Source organism: Athene cunicularia, assembly GCF_003259725.1.
Source record: "Athene cunicularia isolate RWA chromosome 1 unlocalized genomic scaffold, athCun1 chr1_part1, whole genome shotgun sequence".
Classification (NCBI taxonomy): Eukaryota; Metazoa; Chordata; class Aves; order Strigiformes; family Strigidae; genus Athene; species Athene cunicularia.
In genome coordinates, this window is record NW_020799091.1 from 16,314,776 (window position 1) to 16,341,429 (window position 26,654).

At 34.9% G+C, this 26,654-nt stretch overlaps 1 protein-coding gene across 2 annotated transcripts in view; it reads left to right on the forward strand.

Annotated features, from left to right (window-relative positions):
• Nucleotides 1-26,654, forward strand: part of ATM (ATM serine/threonine kinase) — a 78,183-nt gene that overhangs the window by 12,839 nt on the left and 38,690 nt on the right. For both annotated transcript variants that reach the window (XM_026844731.1, XM_026844739.1), the window contains exons 7-32: nt 242-405; nt 792-961; nt 2,383-2,754; nt 3,288-3,482; nt 3,799-3,894; nt 4,901-5,126; nt 7,083-7,214; nt 7,989-8,114; nt 8,234-8,323; nt 9,280-9,451; nt 10,637-10,836; nt 11,352-11,434; nt 11,543-11,698; nt 12,077-12,152; nt 12,302-12,432; nt 13,753-13,873; nt 15,177-15,353; nt 15,986-16,155; nt 16,522-16,768; nt 17,374-17,492; nt 18,781-18,907; nt 20,009-20,208; nt 21,152-21,326; nt 23,265-23,429; nt 23,701-23,833; nt 25,867-25,962. In XM_026844731.1, the coding sequence (XP_026700532.1) occupies nt 242-405; nt 792-961; nt 2,383-2,754; nt 3,288-3,482; nt 3,799-3,894; nt 4,901-5,126; nt 7,083-7,214; nt 7,989-8,114; nt 8,234-8,323; nt 9,280-9,451; nt 10,637-10,836; nt 11,352-11,434; nt 11,543-11,698; nt 12,077-12,152; nt 12,302-12,432; nt 13,753-13,873; nt 15,177-15,353; nt 15,986-16,155; nt 16,522-16,768; nt 17,374-17,492; nt 18,781-18,907; nt 20,009-20,208; nt 21,152-21,326; nt 23,265-23,429; nt 23,701-23,833; nt 25,867-25,962 (4,119 nt within the window). The remainder of the gene's footprint in view (nt 1-241; nt 406-791; nt 962-2,382; nt 2,755-3,287; nt 3,483-3,798; nt 3,895-4,900; nt 5,127-7,082; nt 7,215-7,988; nt 8,115-8,233; nt 8,324-9,279; nt 9,452-10,636; nt 10,837-11,351; nt 11,435-11,542; nt 11,699-12,076; nt 12,153-12,301; nt 12,433-13,752; nt 13,874-15,176; nt 15,354-15,985; nt 16,156-16,521; nt 16,769-17,373; nt 17,493-18,780; nt 18,908-20,008; nt 20,209-21,151; nt 21,327-23,264; nt 23,430-23,700; nt 23,834-25,866; nt 25,963-26,654) is intronic.

Sequence of the window (26,654 nt, forward strand, 5' to 3'; positions counted from 1 at the left end):
ATTATTAGAAACTTCATTCCTACCCTAATTACTTGTATACTCAGATTAAATTATCTCTTAACTTTTTTCACTTGTTTCCTCTATTTATACTCTATTATAAAACTTGTTTTGCAGGCCTGCATTTGTTAAGCTTTGTATGCTTTACTCTGATTTTGACTTTATTTTGCATTCTCTAGACAGGTTTACATAGTGTCTCAAGTGGGTTGTACATGTTGACTTTTAATTGGTTTTGCATTTACAGGTGCATATGACTCAACAAAATGGCAAAGCATCTTACATAACCTGTATGATCTGCTGGTGAATGAAATAAATCTCATCAGTAGTAGAGGAAAGTATTCTTCAGGCTCACGTAATATTGCTGTAAAGGAAACTTTGATTGAGTTAATGGCTGATATTTGTCATCAGGTAACATTTTTATTTGTATATGAAGTTAACTATACATTTACTGAGTTATATGTTTTGCTTTTGAAACTCATATGGCTTTAACATTTCCTCAGATTTGTTTACTGAAGTATTACTACCTTTTGTCTGTGTTCTGTTATGTTTAGTTATGAATTTTTGTGCAGTTTAGAAACGTGGACTCCTAAATTACACTAGGTTTCACTAGTGTTGCTTATTAGACTAGAAGCAGAGGTTTTGTTACAGTAAAGAATAATAAATAATAATTCTGGTTGCCTCTTAAGAGACTTTATACAAAGTAAAAAGTGGACCGGTTTAGTCTGACATTTCAGTTTTCCTGTAAATACTACTGGGTTTTATTTGTGTACTTTTAAAATTCTCTTTATAAAAAGGTTTTTACAGAGGATACCAAAGTTCTGGAAATTACCCAGTCATATGCCGTTTCACAAAGAGAGTCCAGTGATGAAACAGTACCAAGCAAGCGCAGGAGAATTGAACTAGGCTGGGAGGTAATTCGAGACAACCTGCAAAGATCCCAGAAGGATTTTGACGTCATACCTTGGTAATAACATCTTTACATGAAACAGATATCACTACAGATGTCTTTTTATTTTTAAGTGTTCTCCTGAATATGTTGTACTTTAGGTGTCTGCACATGCTGTAAATTACATATCTAAGCACTATTTAGATTCTCACAGCATTTGGAAAGGAGTGAGCAGTGTTCTTGGCACTTCTGCTTTAAAAACTTAGTATCTTTGGTTTCCTAAGAAATAAATGAGGTCTAGTAAACTGTGTTGTAGTGTGTAAGATATTACTGCCTCTGATTTTTTACCTGTCTTTATGTAAGTGTGTGTGTGATCCAGCTTATGAGTATTAGGAAATTAACGTGAAATTTAATGCTGTCTTAAACTGGCTGTGTCATAGGACAGCAAACCATTAACAGTTTGGCCATTTTGGACTAGTTCACAGAGTTTGCCATAATACCTGGCCTGCAAACTGTGGAAGTGCAAGGCATCTTGGCTTGGACCTTGATTGAGGGGTATTTTGTTTGACGTGAGGGACTTCTGAACCAGAGGTATAGCTACACGTCTTCTTCCACTGACTGCCACAGAAGGGCTCTGTAGCAGAGTGTAGCAGGAAGTCAAGTCATTATTAAAGGACCACAGTTAGACTTTTCTGGAACTTACCAGTTGTAGTCCTAAGCCCAAGAATGTTGACTTTTTAGCTAAAATGGATTACACTGGATGTTTTTTGCTGTTACTGTTCCTCTGTCTTTCTGACTTTTCCTGGAAACTGCTGTGCAAGATACCAGAACAGTGTAGCTGCTTGTGAGTTGTGTCTTGAGCTGGGTTGGCAGGTTTGTGTGTGTGTATGTGTGTGTGTTTATTGCTTGCAGTGTTGAGGAAAGTGACTGTGTAGGATCCAGTTGAGAAGTTTACATGCCATTCTGTGTGGAGGTGGCAATCTCCAAGAAATACTGTGAATACTGTAATTTACTAATTTGAGTAGGGTTGCAACTATTGCTATGAGCAAAACCCTTCCAATTTACCATCCCCAACTTAACAGTTTGTTAATTTGATAAATTTTATTTTTCTTATCTGCAGAGATGTTGTGATGTTTCCTGTTTATGTAATGTCACCCTTGCGGTCATTCCCTGGGTCAGAGAGTATAACAGGCTAGTCCAGAAAAAGGAGAAAAATATTTTTTTTGCCTGAAATGTTCTTCCCTCGTGGTCAGAAATCAGTGAACTTGGCTTGTAAAAAATTAAAAATCAGTGAAGTCAGCTTGTAAGAAATTATTAGTGATAATGAGACTAGACTTTGCAAGTAAAACCAGTAGAAATACTGAATCTTTAACCTTTAAACAAATCAGCTCAATACTGGAAAGTATAAATGTGAAATGACAATCAGAACTCTTTGTTCATTTACTTCTGAAGATGCAAATTTATGTATATTTGATGTTGTTTCACTTTGTGTTTTCAAGGTTACAGATTACAGCTCAATTAATATCAAAGTATCCCATGAGTCTTCCTAACAGTGAGCTACCTCCCCTACTCAATGTACTTCACCAGTTACTGCCTCAGCAGCGCCGAGGAGAAAGGACTCCATATGTGCTGAAGTGTCTTAGAGAGGTAGCTTTGTGTCAAAACCAGAAAACTGATTTGAAAAGCACCCACAAGTTGGAGCTCCAGAGAACCTGGGCAAAGGTTTGGTCTCTTACCATTCGTAGCATAAGTTTCCAGCAAATTGAAGTGGATACCTTTGGGCTACTTGGAGCTATGATTCAAGGAAACCTTGTTGTAACAGATAAAGAACTCTGGAAAGTATTTTCAGGACCTGCATGCAAGCCTTCAAGGTAAAATGGGAAACAAGGATAATATTTTGTGTCTGATTCACACTGCTCTTTACTGTGCAACCAAACCCACTGTATTATTCAAAATAATGTGGCTGTGGCTGTATTTCTAGTTAAGAACTGCCCAGGTTTGTGTTTTAAGGATTTGAAACGGGCATAAATACATACATAAGTCTGAAAGCAGAGGCAGAAGAGGAAAGGCCAGCATTTTCATATTTAAAATTGACTAAAACTGAAAAATCTAACTGAAAGAGATGTTGATTTTTTTTAAGTTTAAAAGTATGTTTTATTTGAAATATATTTTGATTCTGAAATGAGTATTCTGAAACAGTCTTTAAAATAGACAGGAGATGTCAGTAGTAGCCAAAATGTGGCTCTTGAAAATACAAAGATTCTAATAAAGTATTTTTCCCGTATACTTACTTATGTACTTGATGCTTCCTGAGCATGCAGAAATACTGATTTTGCTTTGAAGAGCTAATCAGCAAATACTATGTTGTTTCTCACAAATGCCTTGTGTTCCATTTTTGTTACAGTTCTGCTGTATGTTGTTTATCATTAGTGATGTCTGCCTATTCAGTGCCAGAAAATTTGGACATAGGAATGGAGCAGAATAATTCTGAAAGAAATCTGGATTATGTGTTAAAGGAGGCAATAATGAAATGGCTGCTGTCATGCTGTTTGGAGGAAGACGTGGAAGAATGTGCAGAGTTGCCTTCTGTGCTCTGCAGGTAGTCTCTGTGGCATAATTTTATATGTAAGCTCACCCTGTAATACAGAAAACTGTGCAGGGAAATTGTATTATGTTAATGCTTTGGTAGAGTTTATAGGGGTTTTAAGCTTAATGTAGAATGTCATTCTGGGGACATATTTTAGTTATCTGTCCATAACATAGCAGATACGGGAACTATGTGTTAGAAATCTTAACTGAAAGCTTAAGTTTCTTGGAAGATACACTGTTAATCTGGTTAATGTATGGGTGCACTTCAGGAATCTTAAGAGCTTGTCTGATTGCAAGAAAATACAAAACAGTTTTCTTCTTTACAGTGATTTTCCTCATCTTATATTGCAAAAAATTCTTGTGAGCCTTACAATGAAGAACTGTAGAGCTGCCATGATTTTTTTCCAAAATGATCCTAAATGGTATGTTTTAAAGTCAATTGTTATAGATACTTAATCTTATATTTGTTATTTTAGCAAGCAGAGATAATGAAATGCATGATTCCTCAAGCTCTTTCGCATCTTTCTGTGCAACATCTTTCAGACCCCATAAAAATTGTAGTACTTTTGCAGTTTGTTAAGATGCTTTAAGCAGATGTCAAAATAGTCTCTTGCTGACAGAATCAAAGCTTCAGGTACTGAACAAAATACCTTACAAGGAATATGTGTATCATCTCTCTTCAACTATACAGCTAAATATTTGGCTCTTTATCCATACGTACATTAGGTATTTTAACTCATCATAATTATACTTTTCAAATAATTTGTAACTTTATACAAATACATACTCATGCTTCTTAACATTACCTTTCATTCTAAAGGAAGCATATATCTTAAGAGTTTTCTTGAACATAGTTGCTGAATAGAAAGTTGGTTAGATGCTTACTGTCCATATATCCTCATGCCACTCCACCTGTATTTGTGGCCTCAGCCACATGTTACTTGGGTCTGTTGGAGTCATTCTGTGAATGCTGTGGCATTTTTCACTGATGCATATGTTCAGGCTCTTGGACTATATTCAGCTTCCTCTTAATGAAACTAAAATGTATATAACATTTTCTGATGGAAAATAAAACTTTCCTACTAGAAGTTGCAGGGATTTTGTGAATTTCTGCTTCAATTTTGTCAAGTAGGTTGATATCAGCCATCTTAACACAAAATAGATGCTGCCATATGAACTACAGTAGAATGTATGATCTATGTGCAGGCTTCATTTTTCCTTGCAGTTTCTTCAGACAGAGCTAAAATGGTGGTATCCATTCCACAATGAAAGTCAGTTTAGAAATTAAAGATCAACCAGAGTTTGGAAGCACAAAAAGATAAAATATTTTATTTTGCTTTTGTTTATTTCTTGTATTTATATAATAGTTTTAAAGACTTGTAAGTTGTATACTGGCTGCTCAAGTAAAAATGATGTCTCTTCTTCAAGTGTGCAACACTTGCAAGGGAAAGAAGAAAACAATTTATCTGATGTTGAAGAGCTGTATCTGCAGACAACATTTGATGAAATGGATATTTTCACTAACTTTGCAGTAAATGTTGCAGATAAAAATATGACTGGTTCAAGACTTGCCATCAACCAAAATCTTAGAGAAACACTGGAGTACCGTCTTTCAGCAATGTCAGAAAAGCTTTTAAGCAGCTATGCTCCTAAGGTAGGTTAAAATTTACTGTTACATCCTTATATTTGTGTGCCAAAACAATATATTTTCAAGGCAAAGTATATAGATGTTCTTTCCTTTTGCTGTTAAAAATGAACTGTAAGCATTTTAAAAACTATCCAATAATACAAAATGGAAAGTCTGTATTTCTTTACATCGCTGGCAAAATATCCATGGTTTTCGTAAGTATGTGGGAATACGTAGAAGCTGCATAGAAGTGGAAGTGTGTGCAAAGCTGCCACATAAACCACTCTTACTCTGCTTTTTGTGATGTTTATTTCAACTTCTGTGCTGCTGTAATGCTTTAAGCTCCTGCCAGCTTTCAGCCAAGATGGCCTGAGACACAGAGGTCTCAAATAGTTAGGTTTTGTGAAAAGAGGCAGCTGTGTAATGGACTAATTGTAAAGAAAGCTGCAAATATGGGCCATATTAACAAGAGCAGAGTCAGTGCTCAAGGGAACTGATTATCCGCCTCAGTACCTTTAGATACCATCTGAAATACTCCAGTTCTGGGCCTCCCAGTACAAGACAGACATTTCGTCCATTCAGTAGAGGCCACTGAGATGGTGGGGGCTCCAGCACTTGACCTGAGAGGAGACACAGAGGAAACTGGGCTTGTTCAGCCTAGAGCAAAGGTGGACCTGGGGGGATCTAACCGCTTTGGGGGAACCTGCCAGTGCATGTAAGATGGTCTAGAAGACAGAGCCATGCTATTCACAGTGGTGTATTGCAGGAAGATGAGAGTCAGCAGGCAGAGTCAAGAGAAGTTCACACTGGATACAAGAATAATTTTATCTATGTGAGGACAGTCAGGCAATGGCACAAGTTGCCCTGCCTGAGAGGTTGTGCTGTCTTCATCCTTGGAGGTTTCCAAGCCCTGACTGGATCAACCCCTGAGTAGCCTGTTCTGACCTCAGAGGTGACCTTGCTGTGAGCACGAGGTTGGACCAGAGACGTGCTGAGGTCTCTTCCAGCCTGAACTATCCTGTGATCCTATTTGTGTCTTCCCCTTGTTGAAACACCACAGAATCTCTTCTTCGGAGAGAAATTTTGACTTGTAGAGAAAGAGTCACCACATAATGGTAAAAAGTTCATGAAAAAACTAAGCAGCGGGCCTTTTAAACTTCCAGTTCCTTTCGCAGGCTAGCTTTGGTTTTAATATAGTGGTGTGCCTTCCTTGCAATTCACTGCTAAGGTCCTGTAATATTTAGTGAGCCAAAAGAGCCAGTACCAAAATTTAAAACAAGATACTGGCAATTAGCAGCTATAAAACTTACCTCTGGTTTTGCATCTGTGCCAATGGCATGTATTCGTTAAGTTTTCCCATCTTCTAAGTACCTGCTTTTCAACAATGTGATAACAATCCTTTCTGGTCTCCCTTCCTGAGAAAGTAAGACAAATAATTATTTGTCTGCTCTTTCTCTTCGTTTGATCTAGATAATTTAGACAGGTAAAAAGGGATCTCTGAAATGCTCTTGCAGTAAGCTTGCATGCATTTACAACCATCTGTGTCATTTGTTTGTTGACATAGTAGCTGCCAAGAAGCAACTTAGGAATTTATTAAGATTGGAGGAGACAACCGTAGGAATGTGATATAGTTCCTAACTAGCTCATACTGTCTCTTGTTTTGGCAGGAGGTAAAACAGAGCATGTGCAAAGAGCTGGAAGTATTGCTGTGATGGAATCTAAAGGAGAGGGAGAATTTAAAGTATTGTGAAGGAAGGAAGTGTAAGGGCCATGGGACATACAAAGAATATTGTAATTTGGAGAGCCAGAATGACTCGTTAGGGAGCTGAGGCAGCCGCAGTGCAAAACACTGAGATGTAAATCTTCATTAATTTTAGTGAAATCTATATATAGAAGTGTTTAAAAAGACTCTAAAGAATTCTTTATTTTGGTGAAAAATTTTAATGGTATACCACTGGTATTTACACTGTGTATTTGATTTAGTTTAAGGTTGTTGCTGCAGAACACCTCATCCGATGCGTCAGTCTCTTGATTGGTGTTCTTGGTTGCTATCACTATGCTGGTATATTTAAAGAAGAGGATGCCTGTAAATCAGAGTTGTTCCAGAATGCTAGGGTAAGAAGAAATGCTTTTGGGAGCTATCAAAAGTGAGATAAACTATTAAATATTAAAAAAAAAAATATTTTGTAAAAATTCCATTCATATTGACACATTTTCAGAACATGAATATTTCCACTGGTTTCTGCTTAAAAATCGTCAGTTGAGAGAGGTTTAAATATGTTGCTGCTGCTGCTGAAAGAGAGGAGTATCTGAAATTCTGTCAGTACACCAATGTATCAGTTTCGCAGTGGAGAGTATTCTAAATATTGATACATTTCCAAGTCACCCCTTTTAAATAAAATAAAATCATTGTGGACATGTGGACAAAGGACTTCTTAGGGGATAACAAGTCCTTTCATTTATAGGTCTTTTATGCAGGAATTTCTTAAGATCACTCAGTGTTTTAAACCAGTATGAAGACAGCTATTATTATTATTACTACTGCTACTACTATCTGAGGTGGTTTCTTGCTCAAACATGGAAACCCAAAACTTACATATTATAGAGAGATGCTGTATTTTTCTTTTGTGATGAAAATATCAAAGTTTCAGGCAGGTCTAGGCCATCTTTCTGTTACTTCTGAAGCAGAATGAGTGAAACAAAAATCCAAGGAAAAAAAAGTCCAAACTCACTGATGCACACTACAAATATCAGAGCTATGTGAATGAGAATGTATGAAATGAGTTTGAATGAGAATCATGTCCTTTAGTCCCTGTGTGTGCGCTGTGTATGTGTCAATGTTTAAAGGAATTTAACTGTTGTATTTTAACTGTGTTGCATTTTTACTAGTCTCTCATTCATTATGCTGGAGAAAGCATTTCCCAGTCTAAAAACAAACTAAATGAAGATGCCCAGATCAACTCACTGAGGACTTTGATAATGCAGTGTACAAAATGTTTATGCAATTGTACCAAGGTAAATTTTATAAAGGAATTTATATTTCCTTCATCATTAATAAGATCACAAAGTTGAATATCATATGCATGGTACCCCAAAACATAATTAACCTGTCTGTACATCTTGCTTTCTTACAGAACAGTGCTAATAAGATGCTGTCTAACATATTCCTGCGTTTGTTAACATCAAAATTTATGAATGAACTCGTAGATATTTGCAAAAATCTGGCAAGTACTTTCTGTCTGTTTCTAAATGCAGTGCTCTTCTATGGGAGGATTGTTTTTACCATATAATAATTTGGAGATAAACCAAATGAGATACTTATTGCTGAAAAAATAAAATACATCAAGTTTTATAGAGAATTGGGAACTGGAAACATTTCTGTCCAGCATTTGAACACAGACATAGGGGAAAAATGAGAGCAGATGGATAACATTTGATGAAAGTCAGTGTGCCAGCTCACATTAAAGAACAAATTATGTTATTTTTTGAATTTTTTAGTATTGTATTAAAGTATGTACAGATTTTATACCACAGAACGAATTTCTGTAACGCATGACATTTAACTTTAATGCACTTGTAAAGTTTTAAAAGCTTCTTTTGTAGTTTGGTTGATTTATGTGCCTTAAAACACTTTAAAGGCATTTATTGTATGGGTATTAAATCTTCTAATGTAAATGACTCACTGGGAAAAGTAGTAGGGTGACATATTACTGTGTTTGGCACAACTCCTTAAAACTTCTCTTTTTGGTACATTGTCAGGTCTAGGTAGGCAAAATCCTTTGTTTTTTCAGGTGAGAAGAAGCTGAGAGTCTTGCCTTCCATTAAATTGGCCTCTGTTAGGGAAAGTAATGATTAGTGTGTCTTTTAAAAGGTCATATGCCTTCCTTTCATTTCTCTGTAATTATGAAGTATAGTGAGTTTGAGTCTTATAGAGAGAATTGTTTACAGGTATCTGTCTTAGGAAGCTTGTGTTCTAAAGAGAATAATACAAATCAAACAATTCACGTATACAAAAGACAGGTTTATCACTAAGGTTGAAATTCATCAGTTCAGTGTAGCTCTTATTGTCTTCACCCGTTCTAGTTCACTGGAAAACTGTAATGGCTTTCCTTGTGTTATGCCCCTGGTGTTTCTCCTGTCCATTAAAGCCAACTTTAAAAGAATGTGGTGTTTTTGTCAGATGACATTTACTGGAAAACCAAGTGAACTGGGAGAAGAAGATCTAATGGGGAATGATCCTGAAGAGAGTATAATGGAAGTAGATAACCAGGTATCTGATGATCTATTTGATGATCATTCAGTGACTGACATCAGTGATACAAGTGAATCCAGTGAGATGCAAAATGTAACAGGTAAGTCTTCTCTGTGTTCAAAACTGTTTGCAAAAGTTTGTTTTTACAGATTGCTCTTCATTTGAAAGACGGTGAGATATAAAATTGTGCTGCTTTAATAATAATTGAAGCAGGTAATTGTCGTACTTCATTAGTGTTTTAAAGATATTAATTAGTGTGTTAAAGATATTAATGAAGTGTGCTAGCTCATTTGGAAAGGTGAATTTTATTTTTTATTTTAGAAATAGTAAAATGCAAACACAGAAGCTAGCTAACTTGTTCAAAGTCAGGCAGAAGTTTTGGCAAAGGAGAGACTGGAAAGTATGTCTGTAGGATACCTGTCTCTGTCATTAGACTGTGCTTCATTTTCTTAAAAGTAGTCCTATTTAACTTTTCTCCTTTTCCTGATCGGTAATTTCTTGACAAGGTCAACTTTCTTATATCTCTGGACATGTAGAGGGACAGGAGCATTAATCTGTCTGTTTATACCTGTTAGGTAGGAGCTACAAATACTGATGTTCTCTTTTGTTTTAAATTCCTTCTTAAAATGATGTGTATCTTGGTTTTTAATTGGAAATATGTCTTCTGTTTATTATTGAATGAGAAGGAAATCAGGGTGTTATATTAATGCTATAAGCAGCAGCTGGTCTGTCTTCCCCATCATGTTGAATAACTGTAGAAGTGTCTTCTCAAACCATCCAATAAATAATTGTAGTAAGTAAAGTTTGCAATTGCAGAAGTTACAAGAGTTCTAAATGTGACAGGAAAATGGCATTTGTAACTATTTCATTTAGTTTATAATTGAAAATTCAATGAGGATATTAACATAGTAGTAATTGTCATAATTTCAATTTTGGGGAAGCTTTGAATCCGTAGTTTAAAATATATCTGAAGTTATAGTTAACACAAAAGAACACAGCTGCAGATGGTTTTGCTGAGTTCATTGTAACCTTGATGGAGAAATCAGCCGTATGTATAGGCACATAAAATGAAAAACTTCTGTTTTAGAGAGGGCCTCTGTAGAAGTGGGACACACATGTAAGAAACTCTAACATGCAGTAGCTGCTCAATAACAAATAAAATTAAAAGTTGCTAGTGCTCGTATCTGTTCTGAGAACTAAAATGAGTTTTGTAAAGACCTAAAATGTTATCAACTTTTTAATTGTCTTTGGAGACGCATTTCTTACATGTAAATCTTATTTTCAGGTGCTTTGTGCCCATTAGCTGAGGAACAGTTGACAAAGCAGGATTTACTTCTCCTTGAAATTCTGAGGTTCTTATGTATTTGTGTAACTACAGTCCAAATCCAGACAGTGAGCTTCCGAGCCTCTGATATCAGGAGGAAGCTGTTAATGCTTACTGATGGCAGTGTCTTTGATAGTGCTAAGCCACTACATCTGCACATGGTGAGTGAGCTTTTTTTACAGCAGACCCGCCTCTGTATTTTTACTTTTGTTAAATTTGTGTATCCTTGTCAATTGTATATTCTTGTCTTTCTCTTGTCATTAGTCCCCTGAGAAGATGTTAAAATGGGTACTTCTCGTGTTCTGTGGTCAGGGAAAGAGCAGTTAGAATTTGTAGGTTGTAAGCCAAAAAATAAAGAGTTGGGAAGTATAAACATCTTGCCTTTATCGTTAATTATTTGTTAAATGGCTAGTAAATGGTCTCTGTAGTAGAATAGTATCTGTGTTTTAGTTTACAAAGGAAATATTTTTGACTGCTAAAACTAAAAATTTTGTGAGCCCTATTACTGTATGACAGTCCTTGCATGAAAAGAGTCTTAACATGTAAGAGCTGACAATAGGTATCCTTGCTGAGTGATTTCGTGTAAGAGTTAGTGAAAATGTTATAGGTTTTCTTTTTGTCTACTTATTTTCTTAAGTATTATTTTCCATTTTGGTTCTTTTTTTTTATTCCTCAGTACTTGGTCCTTTTGAAGGAGCTCCCTACTGAAGAACACCTCTTGCCTGAAGATGACATTCTTATGCTTCTTAGGCCTCTTTCGTAAGAGAGAAACTATTCAGCATTTATTAGAGCTATTTCAGTTCAAAAGCTAGAGGATTGGGGGGCTGTTTAGTGTTTCAAGATATTTTGTCTTTCTTTCTTTCACAGTGCTGTCTGTTCTTTGTACCGTCGAGATCAAGAAGTTTGTAAAGTCATTCTAAATAATTTGCTTCCTATAGCAGTAGCATTGGCCCGGTCCAATGCAAATGCTGAAGAGACAGGACATGCCCAAGGACAATTTTTGACAGTTGTTGGAGCCTTTTGGTATGTTTTATCTATTTAATGCAGAAGTCTGTTAGGCGTAATATTTTTTAATTTGCTGTCAGTGTGAAGACCAATGCTGTTGTGTGTCTTCTGTGATACCTTTATTCAGCATTTAACTTTCCAGATTTTCTGTGTCGTGTTATATGACATGCTACACTGTTGTATATTAACAAAGACTGATTGTGCTCTTAATTGCATTGGTAATTATAACAAGTGATAGCCTCAGCAACCAAAAATGAATTGTTTACAATTGGAGATTATCACTACAAATGTCAAATCCTCCCAAACATGCCTGTTGAGCACAAGAGAATGAACTATGAGTAGCAGAAACTTAGTTGTTGGTAACTTATTAGTTTATTCAAATCTTCCTTATTTTAGGCATTTAGCTCAAGGAGGGAAATGCACTGCACCAGTAAGAGTGGCCCTTTTAAACTGTATGAAAGCTCTGCTTGAGGTAATCCTGGATTTTCTGAAATTCATTAGCATGCTAAGTATATACTTAACATGTACTTAAAACCCGTATCTAAAGATCTTTTGCGTATCAATGTATATTCCACTGTAGGTCTTCTGTAAATTTTCAACCACAATGTTAATTTTCTTCAGGCTGATCCTTATTGCAAGTGGGCAATCCTCAATGTGGTAAATGAAGATCTACCTGTGAGTGATGCTTTCCCACATTTTCTTGCGGATAGTCACCATCAAGTTCGCATTTTTGCTGCAAAGTCGATTACCAGGTGATAACGTAGATATTTTTTCTGTTTATAAGAATAAAGCTTAATTACACTTAACTGGATGTTACTTCTGCTGCTATATAGATGCTCGTTTCAGTACTTCCAGGTCTTTAATCTTGATAGAGTATAAAAGTCCACCAAAAAGGTATTCAAACTTTGTCTACATTTTAATTATACTGTGATGTGAGAGAGAGAAACAATATATGCATAAAAAAATCATATATGATGACAAATTTTGCACTGAATTTATTATACAAAACTTGAATAGGAAATGGTTGTTTATCCTCTAGAAATAGATTAGGTACAATGTGTACAATCAAAACTTTTTCAAGGGTCTTGTATTTTGAGTACTGTATTATAGTTCTTTCTCCGTACATCAAAGAAGATGTAATCGAACTGGAACAAGAGTAGAGAGATGTTCAAAAGTATAAAACACTTTATACACAGCTGTTGGTTGCACAAACTGGAGCCCTTTAGCACAAAAAATTAAATTGCAGAAGGTATAATATATAACTCTACAAAATCAGAAGTGGAACAAGTTAGAGATTATCAGTTTTTCCAGTTTAAAGACTAGGGGACATCAAGTGAAGCTAACAGGTTCAAGATTCTAAGAAAATATGGTTTACTTCTTTGTACAACATTAAGTTATCCTGAGTGTTATCCTATACTACCTTCAGCTGTCTGGATGTTTACAAGGGATCGAAAAGCAATAAATTCATGAAAGAAGAAATCATCAAAGGATACTAAATACAGTTACCACTTTTAACTCATGGTCTTTCTAGGTCACCTGTGGTCAGATGTTACGTTCAAGGAATTATTATTCCTAAAAGGCAAGCACATGGTGATCGTTCTTAGGTATCTCCTAATAGTCACTTTGAAATGGCTAGAGTAACATTTGCTCCCATCTACTGTGGTGTTCCCATTTTTGTTACAAAGAGCAAAGTGGACTGGGACTTTATCTACAAAAAATAAATTCTTGGAGAAACTTTTTACATATACATCTGTTGAATAAATATATTCCCAGAGTACTTAATGACATGAAATGTTCCACTATGATGGACGACTGAAGTTTGGCTTCCTGCACTGGCAGAGATTGGGAAACTTCTATATGTTTGCAGGCTATTCTCCACCATTTTGCCCCAACAGATACTCTTGGTGTTATTGATAATGTTTGAGGGAGAGTAAGGAAAGACTGTTGTACAAGAAAGTTAAGAAGAAAATAATGATACTCAGAAGATCAGATTCTTATTATTTGATAGGCACAATATGCAGTAATTCTATAGATTAAATGTTATGCAAATAATTCTTGTTCTGTTTTTGAAGTTTGTTTCAAGATGTGAAACAGAGAGATTCTTCTGGAATGTCAAAACCTCTTCCCTTGAAGCTCCAGCAAAAGGCTTTTGAGAATGCGTATCTCAGAGTTCAGGAAGGAATGAGAAATCTGGTACCAACATCTAGTCATTATTTTTTCTTAGTTTTCATCTTATGAGTAAGATAACTTTTTTAATGATCATGTTTAGTTCTCCAAGAACATTAATTCTTCTGGACTTCTGATAATCCGAGGTGGTGCAACAAGGTGGTAGTTGGGAAATTCCTTAGACATCCAGTCAGTTGTTCTTTTGCCCACATGAGTAGTTTGTAAACTTTTTCACTGTATGTTTCAGACCACTCTTCTGTATCATACTATTTGTTTGCAGGCTTCAGTACTGTAACACTTAAGAATCAAAGAAAAATGGACCCTCAATATTCTAGACAGCATATAAATAGTGAATAAAATACAATGTAAATTCAAATTATTTTTTCACATAGTGTAAAACCAGATTTGTAAATTTCAATAAGATTGTGTTTCCAGAGATATTAGAGCAGTGGTTTTCACAAAACCAAAATTTGCTTAAAACATTAAATTATTCAGTAGAAACTTCAAGTGAAGGAAGAGTTTTACTTCAGTGCAGTGACTGGAAATGCAGTGGTGTATATTACTGTGGAATTTCTTTAACTATTAATTTTTCTATTAGTGTCTTTCACTTCTTCTTTCCTTGCTACCATACTAAGTCATGCACATCATCTACATTTTCCTTTTTTTTTTTTTCCTGTCACACTATCATCATGTCATCTCCTTGCAGCATTTTCTCTCTGCTCCCTTTACCTGCTGTCTTGTACCTTTCACTTGTTGCTGAGGCCTCATCTCTCTCATTCATTTCATCTCTTTGTACTGTTATCTCCAGCTCTTCGCTGTCTGATCTTATTTCCCTGTTGCCTTGGCTCCCTGTTCTGTCACCTCAGCTTGCTGTTGTCTGTTAGCTTCTGCCTGTTCATTGCAGTTTCTTATTACTTTTATTCAATATTCATCACTTGTCAACACCATGCCTTAATAGGGGAAGGACTGCATGTGAATTACAAGGCAGATCTTTTCTGTATGTATCAGGAAGGAGCAACAAGGAGAGTTTTCTTGTCAGTGCCTCCATCATTTCTCTGTTAAGTGCGTTGCCTCTGTTTAAACTGCTGATACTATAACATGAACTGGAGTTTATGAGGTACTGGCATGTGTGCTGTCATGCTGGAGGAAGCAACTCCGGTTGAGGAGTGGAGCAGACAGTTGGGGACAATAGTTTTTAAGCAACCAAAGCAAGATTTTCAGCAGTATTTATGTCAATGCCCTTAATTTTAAGTTATTTATGCTCATTTATTAATTAGGAGATTGCTTTAACAGAATATTTGTGTGAGTTCTTCATTATTTCTTATTGAAGGTCAGGGATGATGCAAATCCTGAAGATCTTTTGGACAAACAGTGTAATGGAAAAGCAGTTTTGCTGATGCTTATAACCATGGTTCTGTGCTGCAGTCCAGTCTGTGAAAAGCAAGCTTTGTTTGCTATTTGCCAGTCTGTGAAAGAGAATGGATTAGAACCTCACCTCGTGAAAAAGGCAAGTATAAAATCTCATTTTATATTAAGGCTATAAATTAAGGTTAGGTTAAAATTGGAACAGTACAAAATGCTTTTGTCAGTATTGAAAGTTGTTAAATTTTGTAAAAGCATGACTAATATAGGACTTAAATATCTGAATGAATTTTTAATGACCTACATATAAGTAATAACATCATAAAAGGCAATTTCCATGGTAAAACTTGTATGCTAAAAGCACAGATCTGAAAAAAAAAGATAGATTTTTATACATTGAAGACTGCAGATCTCATTTAAAATAATCTTCCTACCCAGTTGAAGTGAGTTTTCCAATGGGGAAAATATGTGAAATAAATGCAGAGTGTTGGAAAATGGTATGTGTCTTGTGGATGCTTACTTTGAAGTTCACAAGGGCATACTGCAGCCTTTCATGCCAGTAATTTTTTTTGGTGTGTGTCTTCTTTTTATCCTTTCTTTCTATTCATTGCTTCTTGTTTTTACACAGAGTTTCTACCCCGTGAAGTGTGTACTGGCTGTCCTTTCTTGCATACCACCTCACGTGGGGTAGTTGTAGTTCTTGAAATGTAGTACCATCAGTTTGCCATAGCGTCATATACTCTGCATTCTATTTCTGCAATCTTATTTCATGCACAGGTTTTGAAAAAAGTATCTGACATTTTTGGCTATAAAAGTATAGAAGACTTTATGACATCACATTTAGACTATTTGGTGATGGAGTGGCTGAAAATAAATGACAGTGGATATAGCCTGTCTGCTTTTCCTTATGTTCTTCTGAACTATACTAGCCTTGAGGAATTCTACAGGTCAGTTTGCTATATGAAAACAATTTATTTAGATTTATTTGCAATTACGACAGGGTTTCAAATTTCTAAATCTAGTAATGCATCAGAATTTTGTTGTAAGATAACATATTGAGAGCTTTTAAAACGTTTTCCAGTAATGCATCAGGATTTTTTTGTAAGGTAACATATTGAGAGCTTTAAAAATGTTTTCCAAGTATCTTGTATATTATATTTATGCTAAAAAGATTATTTTTGTATAGCAGTAGCTAAACAATAATTACTATTTTACTTATGTGGTAGAAGAATAGTATTTGCTATATTGTGCTTGAGATTTTTTTTAAAAAATCCAATTCAAGGCCATTGTGGAAATGTATTTACTATGTATAGGTCTTGTTATAAAGTTTTGGTTCCACACCTGGTGATTAGAAGTCAGTTTGAAGATGTGAAATCACTTTCCAACAAGATTGAAAAAGACTGGAGGCAGGTTCTAGCCGACTGTTTTCCAAAGATACTTGTGAATATCCTCCCATATTTTGCCTATCAAAGCCATGGAAGAAATGAAGTAGCAGAACAAAGAGATACGGCTTCTAAAGTCTACGACATGCTTAAGGATGAAAACTGCTTAGGAAAACAGGTATCTGTTTTAAATTGAGTTCTATGGCATTTAACAGACCTGAAAGAAACTTCCATATATTCTGTAAAACTGCAAATAGAACAACTTTGTAGATACAAACATAATTATTTTATTAAAGCCAAACTAGCCAAATTTTTTTATGCCAAGGTTTTCAAGTAGCTGTTCAATAGAAACTGTCAGGCAGACAGTTGACTTTCAAGTATAATTTTTCTCAGAATGTAATAAAGTCTTTTTTACCATTCATTACACAACCCTGAGTTTCCTTGTCATTTATCTGTTTAAGTCATGTTTTCCTCTTAAAATATTTTGTTAATGCCTTACAAGAGCCATCTTCTCCAGAGGCAGACTCTGTATTCAGAACTAGTAGTAAAATGAAATATAATTCTTTTTTCCAGATACTGTAGGAAAGCAAATTCATCTACCTGTGACTGCCATAGATAAGACTTAACCAGGCTTAATTTCTGAATGAATTTTATGTCATGGGTAATTGAACAAATAGAGAATGCAGAGAGGAAAAAATGTTTTTTCTCAGAATGAAAAGGAATGTTAAATTATTCTAGTTAAAATATTTTTTTCTTATTAAAACACAATTTTTTTTCTTCTAGCAAATTGACAATTTATCTCATAATAACTTACCAGAGATTGTGGTTGAACTGTTGATGACTTTACATGAACCACGTGATATCACGGCAGAAGATGGAGCTCATCTAAGTAAATATATAAGGTAAGTGATTGTAGATTTTCTAAACAATGAATGTGTTTAGTGCATTAAAATGTGCCCTTCAGGCTTAAGGAGAGGTGGCCTTTAAGTTTAGAATTAAAGGATTTTATTGTCATTAGTAATGATGTCTCATAGGCAAGCTTTCTCACATAGTTATTCACCAGTATCAGTAAGGAGAACCTTTATAATATTTCATTTGATGGAAAGAATGAATGGGTGGGCAAGAGAACACTGTTGCATGTTACTGAGCTGGACTAAGGCAACGCCAGTTTAGATTAATTCAAATTCGGATGGACTGCCCTCTCTGGAAAATTGGTCAGGATTTAATGTCTAAATTAAAGTGATTCTTTTAAAGGTCTTTAAATATTTAGAAGTGACAGAGAAGTGAACCATTTCTTAACAGGTTCTGGTAGTGGCAACTCTTGCCTTTGGTAAGGAGATTGCTTAAGCAATGTCAAATAAACAAATTCCTAATTAATAGAAATATTCTAGTGCCATAAATACATTCATTTTTATGAGCTTTTCAGTCTTTGTTGTTGTCCTAAAAATATTGCTGTTTGTATAGTTATATCTGGAAATAATTTTTCAGATTTTTGTGTTTAGATGCAAACTATTTGGAAAATCATTACACTTTCTGAAGAAGATATTTTTATTGTAGAAATATAAAGTCGAAAGAAACCAAAGCATTTCTGTGGAAATCTGCCAAAAGTTAAATGGCTGAGGATTTCAGAACCTTATAAAAGCAATTGGTTTCTGTGAGTTTATTAACAGACTGTGGTGTCTGCTTGTAACCAGTTTTTCGTTCTAAGAAGGGAATGGTAAGAACAAGATTGATGGAACTTAGATCTTGCTGGTTTGTTACTATCATTATGCATTTCTTTTTGAGGTCCCAGAAAAGTTGATTACTCTTTTTCTAATAATGGGGATATTCATGATTACTTTTTTCTCAGCAAAATTATTCCTGTAATTACAAAATGCAGAAGCTTTACCCATGACTTACAATCAGATTTTCCTACGAAGTACCTTAGATGAGAGAAATGTGTGGGGTTTTAGCAATATGATCCTTCAAAAAATAATAAAAGAATGTTAAGAAAGTGCAAGATAGAAAGCTGCTATAAAGGGACAACAGACATCTAAAAATGTGTCACTCTGCTGGATGCTTTTGGTGCTTTTTACTGAAAGCAGAAAAGATTTCTTAGAAGTTATGTGTTTATTCAGTGAGCCTTATTTTATTTAATCCATGGGGTTTGATTTTGGAAAGAAAAAAAAAGAATCTTCTTTATTCATTTAGGGAACTGGATCCTGTTCCTAATCCTCCTCATTTTCCATCTTATGTGATTAAGGCCACCTTGGACTATATTAGCAACTGTCATAAAAGCAAATTAAAGAGTCTTGTAGCAGTTCTTTCTAAAAGCCCTGTAAGTATGTAATGATGATTTTCTGTAGAATATAAAATCTCTTTTATGGATACATTTTGGTTTAATTAGACATTTTCATCATGTATATATGAGGAAAAAATACAGCCTTAGAAACCTTTCTGTTCTTGTGTTTGCCTTCTGAGATGGAGGAAGTCCTAAGTTCAGGGAGACAATAACCTTACAAAAATCACAGGATTGAACTATTACATGCATTATATAATACATATAAAATAATATATAGAGAGAATTATTTTGAAAGGTTGGAGAAATCTGTGTGTACCAGATACAATTTAGATGCAATTTATTTCTTTGGCATGTGTCTGAAGAACATTCTAAAATAATTACACTTGGACAATTTTATCTAAATACTATCTAAGTTAAGATATTAAAGTTAGTTTCCCTTACAGTGTGAAATTTTATAGTCAGTGATATTTTTAGACATTTGATATGCAGTTGTTAAATGCAAATATGAAGGCATATAAAATCATGAAGCCCTTGCATCATAAACATTTTACTATCTTGTAATATCATTCCTTAGAAATGTGTATTTCCAAAATGTACGTTATTTTATTGCATATGTTATCAACAACTTCCTTTGCCTATCCATAAACAATCTAAAAATAAGAACAAACTTATTCTGGACCATGATTGTCTAAATCTTTTGAGTGTAGAAGTTAATTTTGCCACCCAGTGGAATAAATTCTTTCAAATATAACACGGCCTGCCTAGTACTTGATCTCTGTTGATCTGTTGTATCAAGTAATACATTTTGTACTTATCAAATTTATGTTTCAAAGAATATAGATTGAACCACTACCCAATGTTTTAATATTTTTTATATGATGTTTTTCCTGTTGGTGAAAACTGGGGGGGGGGGGGTAAGAAAAAAGAAAATTAGGCGGTATGGGGCTTATAGTCCTGCTTGGAGAATTGGTTTCTATGTAGATCTTCTGTTTGTTTAAAACAGTAAAAATAATAAAGCCTTTTTGTCCATGTTCTTTAAAAAAAGAAATCTCTATTTCTTAAGATTTTTCTTGATGTAAAGTATGTCAGTGTTGGCATTATGAATTATTTTTTTTACTCATAGTTTTTCATTTTTAGGATTCATTCCAGAAAATTCTTCTAGCCCTTTGTAAGCATGCATCAGATACAAACAACATTTACAAGAAACACAGAGTACTTATAATTTATCACTTGTTTGTTAGTCTGTTACTTAAAGAGATAAAAGATGGTTTAGGAGGAGCGTGGGCTTTTGTCCTCCGAGATGTAATTTACACCCTGATTCACCACATCAATAGCAGGTAAATATGGTAATTTTATCTTAATCTGTGTTCCCTTGTTCTTGTAACATTACATTTCAGTATCACTAGTCGAGGTTAATTCATTTGTAGAAGTAATTGAAGTTTGTCCAGCCAGGACATGAGAGATAATGACAAACTGGGATGGGTTGAGTGGAAGACCCTCAAGGGGTAAGTGGAGTTGATATAGCTTCTGTTCTCCAGTTTCTGGAAGATACATTATAGAGAAGGTAGAGCCAGATTTTTCCTATAAGTGCATGGTGAAAGGACAAAAGGTAGCACACACCAAGTTGCAATATGGGAAAAGATTTTTTGCAGTGAGAATAGTCAAATACTGGACCAGGTTGCTCAGAGAGGATATTGAATCTCCATCCAAAGAATGTCTCAGAATTCAGCTCAACAAAACCCTGAGAACCTGATCTGACTTTGAAGGTGACCCTGCTTCAGGCAGGAAGCTGGACTAGATAATTTCCAGATGTACTTTGTAACCTGATTTATTTTTTAAAACAAACAAACAAAACCAACAACAACAAAAAACCCACAAAACAAAACTACCAGTTATGTGAGAGAGGGGAGGGTTGAGAGAGCATGTTTTCCACTTTGTTCTGTTTCTGTCAACATTGTTCTGGCAAATAGTAATCTAAAAGCCTTTTTGGGTTTGGTTTCATTTTTTTTCCTTTTTGGAATGTATTTTTCTTCAAGTTTTTACTCCCATTTTTTAAGGTGACCAATCAAATTCTGTGTGTTTTAGTTCTCCTCTGTTTCCTGGGCTAAATCCATAGAGTTAACTGAGTTGATAAGTTTTAAAATTTAAAATCAGTTCCTCCTATAAAATTTATTTATATTTCTCCTTTTCCCCTATTCTTTTCTGTTGTATAATAGGTTAATACTTGAGAAAATTACAATATGTATTTCTTTAATTTCAATTTTTTGTCTCCTGTGACAGACCTGTTATTATCAGAGAAATATCCATGCGCAGCTTTTCACTCTGTTGTGATCTTCTTCATCATGTTTGCCACACAGCAGTTACGTGTTGCAATGATGCTCTAGGGAGCCACCTTCATGTTATTGTAGGAACCCTCATACCTCTTGCCATGGACCAGCCTGAGATTCAGGAACAGGTAGTTTTGAGTTGCTGTTTATACCTTATCTGTTAGCTTTTCAGTTCATATTTACTGTCATTAAAACATTATCTGTACTCATGTTCAATTTTAATTCCTTTTTTTTAAAGCTTTGTAGATTTACATAACAAATCTTATTTGTGATATAACACTATTCCTTTAATTTTTTAAATAACAATGTCTTTAATTTTGGTACTTCTATTTTTATGAATATTGTGTTCTGTATGTAATTCCTATGGCTTTGAACAGTGATTGAGATGTATTTGTATCATAATTGCTGAGATTACTGTATCGCTTTCTAATTCTATTTACTTAGTCTGTAAAACATCAGATTTCTTAAAGAGCTGTAGTGCTGTTGTAATGTATTTTATGTCTGCTTTGAATCTGTATGCCTTTTTCAGCCAAATCTGAAAGAGGTTTAAAACCTTCAGGGTAAGTTTCAGAAAAATTGTTGCCTTAGTTGAGTAGAAACACCAAATCAGTGGGAAAGATAGAGAGAACATAGGCATTCCTAAACTACTGGTGATGGCAAGCTAACTGGTGCAAGCATATTGAATAGCCAAGCAGTTACCTGCAGAGCTCTAGGGATGATTTCACAGGAAATACAATGAAGACCTTTGGAAGGGGAAGGTGTCTAAAGGACCAAGAGGAAATACGGGCAAAGAACAGTCAGTAGTTCAGCTACTTATTTAACAAATTATCATTAAGAGTAAATGTAGCATTTGGTCCTTAAAAGGGAAAAGAAGCAGTTTAGGTAGTGTGACAAGCCTTGTTTTCCTTCTGGTGATGGTATGTACATTGTGCTAGGGGGTGGAGTTATACTTAGATTCAGAGACTTGTAATTAGTCAGTGAAGTTGAGAAGAGTATGCCTGTTGCACTTCAGTCCTCATGGTTGTCTGCTGCTTAATCTGATCCCATGGTACCATATGCACCTTTGTGGCTGGAGAGTAGCCCTATATTGTCTTCCTCCTAGTATTTCAGTTCAGCGGGAGGACTATGCTGATCCAGCTGTAAATAACCTGGTAATTTGTTTCCTGGCTTAATGATCATAATTTATAATATGTCTGTGCAAACACTTGTACATGCACAACTGTGAAGGCAACGTGTCAAGGCATCCCTGGGCAGAAACAACGTGAGGAGGGCAGAAATTTCTCTGAATTGGAACTGATACCAAATATGAAACCTTTTCATATCATTCTCCTGTAAGGGAAGTCCTTCCTTTAGTGATCACTTCTCAGTTCCTTCTCTTTTTTTCTAGCATTGAGTGGAGGCTAGTTAATAATTATTTAGGTAAATAAAAGTCTCCAAATAAAAACTTCATCATTTATATTGTAGGATTGTACACTCCTCCAAGCTGCCTGGATTGAATATCCAGTTGCATTGATCTGTAAGTAAAGCATAAAATCAGTGGTTTTGCAAAGAAAGTATGGTACCCATGCAGTTGGGTAGATCTGTTATAAATTGAATTCTGCCAGAGTTCAGTGACTTGGGCAACAAATTATGATACTTAGGCATTGGATTTCAAAATACCGGCACTTTAGTTAGTAAGAATAATAAAGTCCTAATACCATTAGAAGGACTTCTTGGATGCAGCGTGTTGCTAAATCATTGCCAGTATTGTCATGATTGTATTGGACAGTATTTGAAATCAGCTTCCACAAAAGACAGGATAAAACTGAAGGTTGTGATAATGAAAGCTTTGATTACTGTTTGGAAGGGGGAGTAGCAAAAATGCCTCACCACTTTAAAATATATCTGTGATTTCCCCAACCCTCTATATATTTTATAATAGTGTAAATAAATTATCTTACAATTTTTTTAAAGAGTTCTCAGTTTAATGGAACTTGGAGAAATACAAACTTTATAACCTGAATAAGAAATATGGCTCAAAAATGTTTCTCTGTCTTTTTTGTTTTTCATTTGCTTTTTATGTTCAGGTCCTAGGCTTGTTGAAGTATCTGGTGATAGATAATAAGGGTAGTGAAAATCTGTACCAAGCAATCAAATGCTTAGATCCTTTTCCTGAATATCCTGCTTTTAAAGATTTGCGAGCAACTCAACAGAAAATAAAGTACAGTAAAGGACCATATTCTCTTTTGGAGGTAATTACATTTTAAAATATATCTCATGGCATAGTGATTTTGTAATGCAGACTTTCAAAAGAAAAACAATTTTTAGCTGTAGGTATAGTTGAGTAAGATTTAGATGAGACGTGAATTCTTTTTATTGCCAGTTTCAGACACAGATACTTGTAGGTCTCCATTCTTATTTTGCATCTCTTAATATCCACATTGTGGCCTGCTGAGAGCCACTTCTTTGCTAGAAGCCTTTATTTCTATGCTGTATGTGCTTAATACAAATGTTGCTTTGCAGGAAATTAATCACTTTCTCTCAGTTGGTGTTTGTGATTCACTGCCCTTAACACGACTGGAAGGACTGTATTATTTACGCAAACAGTTGGAACAATACAAAGATCAGATGAAGGATCTGCTGAAAAATTTCCAGGGTACTGACATCAAATTATGTATTTATTTCTTTTTTTGTCTGGTTTTAGGAGTGTAGCAATGTAACTCTATTCTGTTTTGACATTGAATGTTTTGTGTCTTGGGCTTTGTATTTTTAATAAAATAACCTTATTACAATTTGACATGCAGAATGGCATTTATAATTCGTGCAAAATCTGAAGTACTTTTAGCAGAGTGTATTATGAATATTTTATGAGGTGTTACATGGCAGAGAGGATAAAATGCCCTTCCAGCTCTTGGCATGGGACATTTATGATTGTGAATGACCAGGATAACATATAATATATTGCATTATGGCTGCTTAATGAGTTTTCTTTTATACAAAACTCCCTACTCATTTAAATGTAATGAAGCTAGATTTTATTAAGGCATAGTATGTTAGAAGGTAAAGCTCACAAAAGTTTTTAAATGGTAGGATTTACTTTAGTTGAACCTTGCCACATCCCAGCATTCTGTTTCAGCCCTCAGTCCAGACCCAGTTCGTTCCTATTCTGATTTTCAGATGCTTGTGCCAGACCGTTTTGCTTTTCTCCTCTACATGAAGTCTTCATCAGCTTGTGTGCATGACAGGAAGATAAGAAGGGCTGATGTAATTCATTGTAAATAAGTGCAAAGTAACATTTGGAGAAGAGCAGTCTGTTGTAGTGGGGCATTATGTCTCCACATCCTGAATATCATTTACAATTTTAGTCTCAAAAATCAGCTTGAAAAGAGAGTTAGTAAAAGGGCATCAAGCTAGTGTCCTCATCAGAGGAGAGACTTGTGAACTTGGAAATGAGATTGAATAGGAATACACAGAGGTGTATGGACTGGTGAATGTTATGATGAAGCTGAGTAGGGAGCACTTACCACTTCTATCACTTTTAACAAGAACAAATTATCTGCAGCAGTTATACAAGAGAAACCATGTGGGTTTTTTCAAACAAAATATATACAGCATGGAACTTACTGCCACTTACTGTGGAGATCAGAATCATAATGGACCTTAAAAGGAGTTAGACATATCTCAGAGATAATTAGGTATGAAGATCTGATCAGAAAACCCCAGTCTGCTGACTAACAAAACCTGAGAAATACTTAACCTTTGCTCTGTTGGAGACAGATTAGCAGACTTGATGGGCCTGTTGCCTTCATTTTGCCTTATACTAGAAGTCTATTAAGCACTTACAAATATTATTATTATTATTGTTGTTGTTATTATTTTACTTAAAGAAGTAAAAAACCAGTTATTGATAAACACTATAAAACTGTATGCTGAAAGATAACATTTAAGAAAGAACTACTGCAGCTTGGCCACATGTGTATTCATTTTTTCAGAAACGTCAGCAAACATAAAACCTGATTCCAAGTTTCCATTCCAATCAACAGGGTAGCAGGATTTTATTTTTTTTAAAGAAAATAATGCTTTTAATTTTTTTGCATTGGCAAATCAGATTTTTTTTTTCCTAGACCTTGTTCCTGGAAACGGCAAAACTACTTTTTTTCAAATATTTATTTTGAAATAAGACCTCAGGCAGGCAGCAAATATGTAAGGAAATATCCATCTCAAGAGTTTATAGTTTGGCAAAGTTAATTAGGCAACTGAAAGCTAGTCTGATTCTGTGAAATTCCTGGCAGAAAGCCTTATCCAAATCCTTGGATTTAGAACAGTGATATTAGCTTAAGTACCGTCAGTGGAGTCAGATAGTATGACTTCACTGTTTCAAATAACATTCTCATACTAATTTATGCTAGTTTTTCATATATTTAATTATAATTTCTTCATCAAAACACTGAAAATAATAGCATTTGTCTGTTCTAGTTTTGGCATAGTCAAATGCATAGAATTTTTTAAAGACATGATGAATAAGAAAAATGAATAATTTTTTTACGTACTGTTTAACCAACTTCAACATTAATAATACATAGTGACATTTGTAGATAAAAGATACTAAAGCAGTGCTTTCTTCTAATATGTTCACATTACAAATACACAATGACATTTTTGGGGTTTATTTTTCTTTTTGAATGATAGAAAAGCCAGAAGATTCTGTAGTAGTGAAATTGGTGGTGAGCTTACTGCAGCTGTCCAAGATGGCAGTTAACCATACAGGTGAAAAAGCAGTGCTGGGTAAGTTAATTAGTCCCACAGGCACCCTTGGACTGTCACTGCAAACCCTAGGTTGAAACTGTGATGGTTCTCAATGTTACTTCCCACTGTTACTTTGCATTTGCTGCCAGAGGTGGCCATCAGGAATGTTAAAATGGGTGATACACCTTCTTTTCAGTCACCATATTTTACAGCTTTGACTAATAACTTGTCATCAGTTTAGACCCTGGTATCTTCTAATAGTCATCTGCTGTTATATGGGTCCCTTTATCAAGTTGAAAAATAGTAAAAAAAATTGAAGAGAACTTATCTGAAAATTTGAAAGACATGTCTTAGTGGAAGTTAAAATAATTGTTCTCTGTCTTAAAGCCTCCTCTTTATTATTAAAATTATTATCACCGTTTACATTGAGCACCTGATTAAAGCACCAAAATTAAAATCCAAATCACCTCTTCCTTGGGTTGGGAGTACTTCCATGAAGGTGGTGATTACTGAAATTAGATGTATAAACTAGTCAGAAACACAAGTAATGAGAACATTTGCCTTAATATATTTTTTGTCTAAAAGACTAATAACTGATAATTAAAAATGTTGAGCAATTGAAGCTCACACTGACTTCAGTATGATACGTTCTTCAGCACCTATGCAAGCCATGAGTTTCAGCCTTTTCTGCATTTTCTTTCCTTAGATGATTTGTTAAATTTACTTCAGAA